The sequence below is a fragment of the Cyprinodon tularosa genome, unplaced genomic scaffold (assembly GCF_016077235.1).
Source record: "Cyprinodon tularosa strain WSP-4 unplaced genomic scaffold, ASM1607723v1 ctg167, whole genome shotgun sequence".
NCBI classification, from domain to species: domain Eukaryota; kingdom Metazoa; phylum Chordata; class Actinopteri; order Cyprinodontiformes; family Cyprinodontidae; genus Cyprinodon; species Cyprinodon tularosa.
Genome location: NW_024038504.1, coordinates 250,694 through 261,245, shown reverse-complemented (window position 1 = coordinate 261,245; position 10,552 = coordinate 250,694). Strand labels below are relative to the sequence as shown.

Here is a 10,552-nt window from a genome sequence, read left to right as displayed (position 1 = left end):
GGCAGGTGCCACTTGTTGATTTACCCAATTATCGTGAAGGATTGTAATGAATGTCCCTTAAGTGAACACTTTTCACAGGAGTCTTTCCAGTAGACTGAACTAGATGTATCAATCTTGCATATAGCAGGTTAAAGGATCTCTGCAACTCCTCCAAAGTTACCATAGATATTTAAGTTGTCTCTTTGACAAAAAATTAATTGTTCAAAATGTGTCCCTTTATCTTCATGATTCTGTTTGCTCTCTAATGTTCTCTAGGGCAAGGCAAGTTTATATGTATAGCACAAACTGCTTTACAGGAAAATATGATAAAAACATGAGTAAAATAAATAAAACAGGTCGACCACAACCTTAAACTAATAACAACTCAGATAATGGTTTAACTTCAACAGTCAAAGGCAGCATTTCAGCATTTTTCCAAGCTTCTGGGAGTTTTTCCAGATAAGTGGAGCATAGGAACTTAATTCTGCTTCTCCATGTTTGGTATTTGTTCTGCGTGAACAGAGTAGGCTGGAACTAGAAATAGTGATCCGAGAGGTTGATACACTGACAACATATCTGTTTATTATTGTATTATGTATTAAGGTGCTGATCCATTCAGGGATTTAGAGACTAAGAGAAGGATTTTAAAGGCTATTCTCTGAGCTACGGGAGCCAATGTAAGGACTTCAGAACTGGGCTGATGTGCTCTACTTTCTTAGTTGTAGTGAGACCATGGGCATCAGCGTTTTGGATCTGCTGCAGCTGCCTCATGGACTTTTTAGGCAAACCTATGAAGACACTGTTGTAGTAATCAATTTGATTAAAGATAAATGCATGAATGAGTTTTTCTAGATCCTGCTTGGAGATGAATCCTTTAATCCTGGAGATGTTCTTCAGGTAATAAAAGGCTGACCTGGTAACAGTCTTTATGTGCCTCTGAAGGTTAATCATGACAACAATAGAGCCTGAGGTCTTTCATGGATTGGCTGGATACATGGTAAGACTGAAATAAACATAGATGGACTGAATTTCCTGTTTTATTTGTAATTAAAATAGTTACACAGGGTTTAATTTACATATCAGAGTAAAGAGAGCCAAATAAAAATGGAGGCCACACTTTAAAAGTTTTATTTGTAAAAGATGAAAACCTAATAAAATTTGGTCTGTCTTTCATCAATGACCACTTTTTTCTTTTAACCTTTTTGGATACTGCTTTTTTAACTAATCTTTGCATTTTCTCCCACTTCAATAAAAATATCTACCAAGGTTTCAAGTCCTTATTTTCTTCTCATTGGATGTTTGCTCCAAAATATAACATCAGAAGCGCACAAACAAATGGGAACAGGAAGTATTGAATCCGTGCCCAGCCATCAGTAATTGGTAGTTAATAGCAGTACACCATCATTTTCAGCCTCAGGGAGGAGTTGATTCTGAACTGGTGGGTTTGTGTAGAAGTCAAGGTGAAGCAAGAACTGATGAACAGAAAAAAACCTTATAATGTCTGCATCTGTAACTTTTTTGCTCCTTTTTATCTGTTTTAACATAGCTTGTCAGCTGTTATATCATGGAACAGCACAGCACTTGGTTAACAATTCTTCAACCACGAAATGCACTTAAAAGCCATTTAACCTAGTTAACAAAAACAGTGAGTCAATAATAAAATTCAAAAATAATTCAGGGAGAAACCTACTAAAGATGAATCAGTTTCAGTTTTAAATCTCTTAATATAAAATTAAAGTTTGTTAGGATACGAGACAGTAGGATTTTATGACAACACTGTCATTATCTTCCGCTCTGCAATTTTTGGTTCTGTGTATGTTTTAATTTTGGATGCTCAGTTATGCTTTATTTTATGTTATGTTTTTTTCAAGATTTATATCAATTTTGCTATTATTTATTCCATGGTCTAGTTTTAGTTAGTTATTTTTTCTCTTATCCTTAAGTTATGTTTTCCATGGCTTCAGTTATCTCCAGTTCCTTCTCACTTAGCCGATTGCGCCTTCATGCATTTCCGAAGAGCCGACGGCAAAAGTAAATAACAGTCCTTTTTTCCACTGTACACAAGCCATGATCTGCTTATCTGTTCTCCATTTTTCATTTGGATGAAATAATAGCATAGAATCATGACAGCAGACAAGATAAAGGAGAACAGGAGGCGGGGTTAACAATCTACTTGCTCTGGAGAGCAGAGTTTGCTGCTTTTATATGTTGTCGCCAAAGTCTCCACTAACAGAAAAAAAGTTGCTAGATTTGGCACTAGGTGCTTTTCTGGAATAAAAGCACTAGAGGGGTCTGAAAAGTTGCTAAATATATGCATTGTTTGTTTTCAACTGGTTTGCTGCTGTCTGTTTGGACCTTTCTGAACATTTGCAGCAGTGGACTGATCCAATTTGGTGGACACTGAAGGGGGGCAGAGACACACTTAATATTATAGTTTCATCAAAAACATAATTAATGTGCACAAATATATATTAAAAATATAGATTATAGATTTTTAATATATATTTGTGCAACTGCCTAGTATTGCCTAGTGGTAAGTCCCCCCTGTCTGCAGTTCATCATTGCTAGTTTTTCTTCATTGCTATTTATGTTCCTCCAAAGTGTCTCCTTGTTTTGGTTTCTAGGTTCCCTGTCATTTTCAATATAGATTTATGCTTCTGTTGCCACTAACTTTATTAAACCTACAAGAAACCATCTCTGCTCCTATCTTTGCATTTGGATCCCCTACAATCATCCACTACACTTGACACAACACACTCTTAAATTTTTCTCCCCTTTGAGTTATGGCTTTGTTTGACCATCTTTTATTTCACAACCAGTATTGCAGACCTAAAAACAGAAATCAAGGGTATTTTCTTTTCAAAATAGCCAAAGCTCGTTCAGATTTGAATGCAGAGCAGTTTTCTTTCAATAGATTCTTAATTAGATTTGGATCTGGCTGGCCTTGTATTGGGCCACCCAAACGCATGAGTATGGTTTGATCAAACAAGCTGTGTGTTAAACTTCAAACTCAGCAATACATATATTTTTTTTTAGCTTTATTTTAATTTCTTTGTTTTCAGTCATATTCTGCTTATTCTTAGGGGTGAATTACAACAAAGTTAACCATAAGGAACTTTATAAAGATAAAATTAAAATATAGCTCTTCAGAGTTCCCATTCATTTCAAAATTCATTTATTACTGTAATAGAAACTACTGCTCCCAGAACGTTCTTACACTCCAGAGCTTTCATTCCTACTTCTTTGCCTGCCTCGACTAAAGGAAAATTATAATCCGCAAGTTATGAAAGCATTAACTGTCATGATCTGCACCTTTTGGTTCCGTGTAGATTTTCATTTTGAGTTCTCAGTTATGCTTTATTTGATGTGATTCTGTTTTGTCAAGATCTATATAATTTTTGCTATTATTTATTTCTTGGTCTAGTTTTAGTCAGTTATTCCTTCTCTTATCCTCTAGTTTCCACCTTGGTTAATCCTAATTTTGTTGCCATTAGTTTTATTCCACTTCAGCCTTATTTAAGTTCTTTTCTAGTTACAATAAAGCCCCTTTCCCCCTGGCATCTCTTTGTTTCCCCCTGGTGCTCTTTTTGTTTCCCCTTGGCTCCTTTCTGGCTGCTTCTGTCCACACCTGCTCCCAATTAACTGATTACCCCACTCTTGGGTCTGCCTTTTTCATTTTGCCAATGAAAAAAGAAAATTTACATTTAAAATAAGAAAACACAATTGCATTGTCTTATTTCAAGTGCATTTTATTTAAATATCTTATTTTAAAAGTAAAAATACTTATTCCATTGGCAAATCATCTCATTTACCTACTCAAATTAAGGGTAAATACGCTTAATTTAAGACATTTTTACTTATTTCTAGATATTTTTTCCAGTGCAAGCTCTTCTTGGCACTGGCTCTCCCTCCATTTCTCTTCCTCACTTGACTATCTCTCTCTCATTGGAAGCAAAACATCTTCAGACTTGGAAAGCAAAGTCCAGTGGTTTGTTTTTAACTTGTTTTTTTGGAATGACTATGACCTGGATGACTGAGAAACTTCACCAGCTACTTGACGCAAATTTTTCGAATTTCCGAGCAATTTGAAACATGGTTTTATGTAATGAACCCTCGTCACGTGACGGGGGTAAGCTCGAAACACTTCTCAGCGACACCTGTTCAGAGGTGATCAAAGCTGTGTCGGGCTGACTCATTCGAGCCTAACATCACTGTAAAACAGCAGACTCATCTCTGACTCCTTCCGTCTATGCATTTGAGTCCTCCAAAACCTCCACACAACCTGACATGAACCATAGTTTCAAGATGGCATCTAGACAAGTGGGGTTGCAATACCACATAATGACCCAAAACAGCTGCAACAAGAGAAATTCAAGACAGTAACCTGTCCCATGGGAGCACAGGTTGATATACAAAAACACAGTGAGAGGAAGTGTAGATTCTAAATTAGTTTCTTTTATTCCTATTTTTCTTTTTCCTATTTATTTTTTTCTCCTATGTTTATGCCTAGCCCAAGATCTTAATGTGACATTTACTACCCCTGTACCCATTTAAGATAGCTTTCAGATAAAGTCAGGGCCAGGTTGAGTTAACATTGTGGTTGTCTCAAAATGTTTCAGCTGTGGTTATGTTAAAATTGAGTGCAGATAATATTCTCATGTGTGAGCTGTATCTTGTTGTGTATGATACACCGGGTCAAAATGAAAAGAAATATTCAAGTAGATACCTGGAAGTTAGCACATAGCAACATTTATTATCCACAGGCAACTTTCTTCTTCTTCTAAGGCACAGCTCACCACTCTCTAGTGCACTGTCAGAGCGCCCCCACTGGCGAACTGTTATATTTGCCTTAACTTTAGATTCACAATAACAGACAGCCTCCAACACACACAGGAGCATACTTAAACCAAAAGTGTCTTAACACATCAAACCCGGCGGTTCATTAATTTCGGTGTCTGGAACACCACAGCTCCTCCCCTGTAAAATCAATACTTCTCAAACAATAACATTTGTTTTTTTTGTTTTTTTTGAACAATATAACTGAAACTCAAGAAACACTTTTCTGTTTTTAAACCCTCATTTAGAGTTGTAGTTTAAAGTTCAGTCTATCAGGAGGACGCCGGTTTCTCACTGGGCGTGTGTTACTTTCAACTGTAGATGACGGAAAGTCCATTGGTTGATTTCCAACAGTTTCTTCTTCCATCGGTTGATCCACACCTTTGGTTGTATCAAAAACATCATCATTCCAAAAATTTCCAGTACAAGAGTCTGTTTGTGTCCACTGAGCTGGATTTCCATTTACTCCCAGCATCTGATTTACATGTTTTTTAACACACTTCCCATTCACTTCCACACTGTAAGTTACAGGACCCAGGATTTCTCTTATAACTCCATTCAACCACTTCTCCCCTCCCCTGTAATTCTTAACCAATACAGGTTGACCTACTGTGAAAACTCTAACACGTGGAAGAGGTGGTTCTGTTTTGTTTTGCATTCTCTGAGAGAACTGGGGTCTGATCAGTGACAATCTCGTTCGAACCTGTCTTTTTAGAAATAACTCCGCAGGAGTTTTTCCTGTAGTGGTATGGGGCGTGTTTCGGTACCCTAAAAGAAAATTTGCCACACAGTGCTCAAGCGACATACCACCTATGGCGCGATTCTTTGCTAGCGATTTCTTAAGGTTTTGAACTAAGCGCTCTGCTAATCCGTTGCTGGCAGGGTGGTACGCAGGTGACTTAATGTGCTGCACTCCATTTTTCTTTAGGAAGTACTCCAACTCTTGCGAAACAAACTGAGGACCGTTATCTATTACAACTTCTTTCGGTAACCCGTAAGCAGCAAACAAATTTCTCAATGCTTCAATTGTTTTAACAGAAGTAGTAGTATGCATAGGAATAATCTCTGGCCATCTAGCATAAGCATCCATAACTACCAGAAACATCTGCTTGTGGTCCTCTGCAAAGTCAAGATGGATTCTCTCCCAGGGGCTGGCAGCCCATTTCCATTTATGCACTGGCGCAGTACAAGGCATACTACGCTGCTTTTGACAAATAGTACACTCACTGACTTCCTGTTCAATGCACTCATCTACTGCTGGCCACCAGAATAAACTTCTGGCAAGGGATTTCATCTTCACTATTCCCCAGTGGTGTTCATGCAGTTCAGAAATCAACTGGTCCCTTAATTTCTTAGGAACAACCACTCGTAACCCCCACAGCAGACAACCGTCTTCAACAGTAAGCTCAAAACGTCTCTGAAAATACGGCTTCAGCCACTCATCCTGTACATGTTTAGGCCAGCCAGTTAACACCAACTGTTTTACCACCTTTAGTACGGAATCTTTTTCTGTTTCTTTTGCTATCTCCCTTGCCGTGATAGGTAACTCATCAAGGTAAGATACTCTGTAAATAGGGTTTGACGCCACATCCACTCTTGGTTTCATCGGTAGCCTGGATAAAGCATCTGCATTACTGTGTTGCTCAGATCTTTTGTACTGAATCTCATACTTGTATGCAGCTAGAATTAGAGCCCACCTTTGCAATCTAGCAGCAGCTAGAGTAGGTACACCTGTTTTTGGTCCCAAGATTTTTAACAATGGTTCGTGGTCCGTCACCAAAATGAATTTCCTTCCATAAAGGTAGTCATGAAACTTCATAACACCAAACACTAAACCAAGTGCTTCTTTTTCAATCTGAGAGTAATTTTGTTCGGTCTTAGTTAAAGTTCTTGATGCAAATGCAATCGGTCTTTCGCTTCCATTTTTCATTTGGTGACTGATTACAGCACCAACTCCATAAGGAGACGCATCGCATGCTAAGATAATTGGTAACTCGGCATCAAAATGTACCAAGATTTTGTCAGATTGAAGAGCCTTCTTTGCATTCTCAAAGGCATTTTGACAACTTTCTGACCAAATCCACTCTGCATCTTTGTGCAGCAACGCTGTCATTGGCTGGATCAGAGTCGATAAGTTTGGTATAAACTTCCCGTAGTAGTTTAACAGAGCCAAGAATGACCTAAGTTCAGTTACATTACTGGGAACTGGAGCCCTCTGAATGGCAGTTGTCTTTTCTTTCATAGGATGAATGCCGGTGGAATCAATGACATGTCCTAAATATGAAACACTGTCTTGCAGGAACTCACATTTTTCTCGCTTTACCCTGAGATTGTAGCTTTCGAGCCTCTTAAAGACTTCTTTTAAGTTAGACAGGTGGGTTTCTGCATCTTTACCAGTTATCAAAATATCATCCAGATAGCAGATTACTCCATCCATACCCTGAAGTACTTGATCCATTATTTTCTGGAAAATTGCAGGAGCACTTGCAACACCATAAGGTAACCGGTTGTATTGATACAGCCCTTTGTGAGTGTTTATGGTCAGGTAACACCTAGAGCTTTCCTCTAACTGGACTTGCTGGTAAGCCTGGGATAAGTCTAGTTTGGTAAATTTCTGACCTCCTGCTAATTTTGCAAACAGATCTTGTGTTTTTGGGAGTGGATACTGATCCACGTTTAACCATGGATTTATGGTGACCTTGTAGTCTGTATGTTTGTAGAGCACAAACATCTTCCACTGTTTCTGGAGCCACTCTATTAACCTGTGACCAGTCTAGCTTCAACTGGCTAATCCAGTCTCTACCCATCAAAGCAGGACCTCTTCCTTTTACTACAAGTAGTTCTAGTTTTTTTTTTGGTTTCTTGGCACTTTACTTTGGCCACAAATTTACCCATCAGCTGTAATGACTCTTGGCTGTACGTCTTAAGTACGTAATTTGCTGGACTAAGTTTGACTGATTTAAATCTGCGCTTATACAAATTTTCAGATATTACTGACACGGCAGCACCAGTGTCTAATTCCATCTTCACTCTGGAACCATTTACACTGACATACACATAATAAGGTTTTAGAACGTCACCATTACCTGTGTTCATTTCAAACAGACCAAAATCAGGACTGTCTAATGTCAGATCTGGAAAAGTGTCAAAGTTCAGGGCAGCTTCCATCCCGCACTGAACCACCTCCTCACTGGTTGCTCCATCTTCTCTGACTTGCTGTGACAGAAATTGGGTGTCGCATGGATCCCCCTTAAACTCGTGCCTATTGCCTGGCTCTGCATGCTGAGGTGCACCTTGCTGTGGACCGGGCCAGCTGCTGACATCCTGCTGCTGGAGAGCGCTGGCATCCTGACAGGGTTGCTGCTTGAGAGCGCTGGATCCCCTCCTCTCCATATCCAGATGCATGGTTCCCCTGGTCGTGCTCGAACGGCCTCCTTCTTTGCGTGTGCGACAGGCTCTGGCTATGTGTCCTTTTTTTTTACACTCATGGCACTCGCTGTCTTTAAACCTGCAGTCATTCGGGTTGTGATTTTTTCCACCGCAACGATAACAGGGTTTCCTGGCAGCTGCATTTTTCTCAGCTTCGTGGTATTTTGCTTTAGCTTTCTTTTCCACTACATGAGCCTTGAAAGCTTTCTGTGAAAATTGCTGTGCGCTGTCCTTAGTTACCTCAAAAGATAGTGCCATTTCTACAGCCAGCGGCAGGGTCAAGTCTTTAGTGTGCGCGGTACTGAGCAGTCGATCTCTTCATTCACTACTCTTTATGCCACAGACGAATCTATCCCGCAGCGCTTCATCTAAGAGAGTCCCAAATTTACACGTAGCTGCTAACTTTCGTAAACTAGCAACGTACTCACTGATGGTTTCGTTATCCTTTTGGTTTCTTCCGTGAAACTTGCACCTTTCTGCAATAAAGTTAGTCTTTGGTACGTAGTGCTTCTGCAGCAATTCTACCAACTCTTCGTAGTTTTTCTCCGACGGTTTATCAGGCGCACACAGATCCATCAGCAAGCTATGGGATCTTTTCCCCACCACCGTGAGAAACACCGACTTAGTTTTCTCCTCTTTAGTGTCCAGGTCATTTGCAGCAAAATACTGCTCGAGACGCTCGCGGTAGTTGTCGAAACTTTCCTCACTTTCCTCGAAGTGAAAATCTTCTGGCTTTCCAAACGCCATCCTTTTAGCTCCGGTTCCTTTTCACCCAAAACGCTCAGCTTTCTGTCCCGTGTTGCCTCTATGGAGCCGCGCCGTCTGCGGACTCGGTGCCTTCCAACTTGAACAATCCCATCCTCGTCGCCAAAATTCTGTTGTGTATGATACACCGGGTCAAAATTAGTAAAAGTAAAAGTCTAGTTGGTATGTTAACACAGATGTATGCAAATAAATATATAACCATGGCTCATGTAACTCCTTAGGGTAGGGTTGTGAAACTAATTGATCCCTCGATATAATGGACCCTAAAAAGAACAATTATTTAGAGATACTAATGTTAGTCAAAATTCATATAAATTGACCTTTGCTCAGACTGTCGCACTACTTTTGGCTCTGGCACAGCAACAAGCTCAGCCGCTCTGCTCCCCACAGCTTCACCAAACTATTATAATGGAGAACGATATAAATTCTGCAAACATGTTGAGCAGAGCCAGATAAAAAACAAATAAACCTCTTAATCAACAAGACAAAGTGTTTGGAGGAATTTTCCCATAGTGGTAAAAGAAACAACAAAAAAACTGTATTTTGAATGCTCGCTTTACATGTTATCTCTTTGTAGCTCAGGAGCGCAGCGAGATTAAGGATGCGATTCTAACAGAATGAAACGTGCCATCAGGACTCGAAGCAAAAATCCCTGGAGTTAAGAAAGTCAGCACCTTTGTTTCTTTTCGCATCACAACAACCAATCAGGGACTAGAAGTGGTTGTGATGTAGTGTGAAGGAATGCAACACAGACAAAGCATTTTAAAAGATTAAAGATAGAGAAAATAATGTTGACAAAGGATGAAGTAGATAATGCTCTTAAGAGGTTTGTAGGTATCTTTTAAAAGACGATTTAAAGGCACACTATGCAACATTTTTCAGTTAATTAATGTGTTCCATAACGTTTTGGATGATTAAATGAGTCATTTCAGGTCGAACAAAGGTATTCTCGGCCGCCCTGGTGGTCTGTGGGGGAAATACCGCACTTGCAATTGCAGGAGCCCTCGACCCACACCCACAGGCTCAGAAGTCTCGCGAGAGTCGGTCTTGCTTTACGCCGAGAACTGCTACACGCCCCCAGTTAAAAGCAAGCTCGTTGCTAGCGCAGTGGCGATCTTTGTGCAGTTATCATGGCGGAAAACAGCGAAAGCCCATGTCGGAGCAGGCAAGAAAGAGGAAAAGGGCTCCAGACAGAGAGAGGAGTCGTACACGGGTGAACATCGGGCAAGCTTTTTCCGAATAGCGAGAGCTAAAATAAAAAGAAGGCTGCAAGGCTGACGTGGACCTCGCGTTTCTGCTGATGCGATTGTAAGTAACATTGGAATGGTTTCTCTCTCTCTGTGTGCATGTTCATATTTTCACTGTGTTAGTCATTCGTTGCGTTCGCCTGTCTGCTAAGCTCAAAACAACTGTCCCTGGCTTGACGGAGAAACCAGAAGAACAGCTGTGCATATTTACGACAGTGCACTTTTACTTTCGCCCTCTGGGGGGAGCCTCGCTGGAAAATCAACACCGGTTGCATAGTGTACCTTTAATGTAGTCC

The 10,552-nt window shown here is 40.1% G+C and overlaps 1 protein-coding gene across 1 annotated transcript; it reads right to left on the bottom strand.

Moving 5' to 3' along the window:
* Positions 1–642: 642 nt before the first annotated feature.
* On the bottom strand, positions 643–8,502 carry LOC119780875 (uncharacterized protein K02A2.6-like). Its single transcript, XM_038281120.1, has 3 exons — positions 7,902–8,502; positions 5,426–7,521; positions 643–915 (listed from the first exon to the last, which is right to left on the bottom strand). The coding sequence occupies exons 1-3, from the start codon at positions 8,500–8,502 to the stop codon at positions 643–645; spliced, it is 2,970 nt and encodes a 989-aa protein (XP_038137048.1).
* Positions 8,503–10,552: the final 2,050 nt, after the last annotated feature.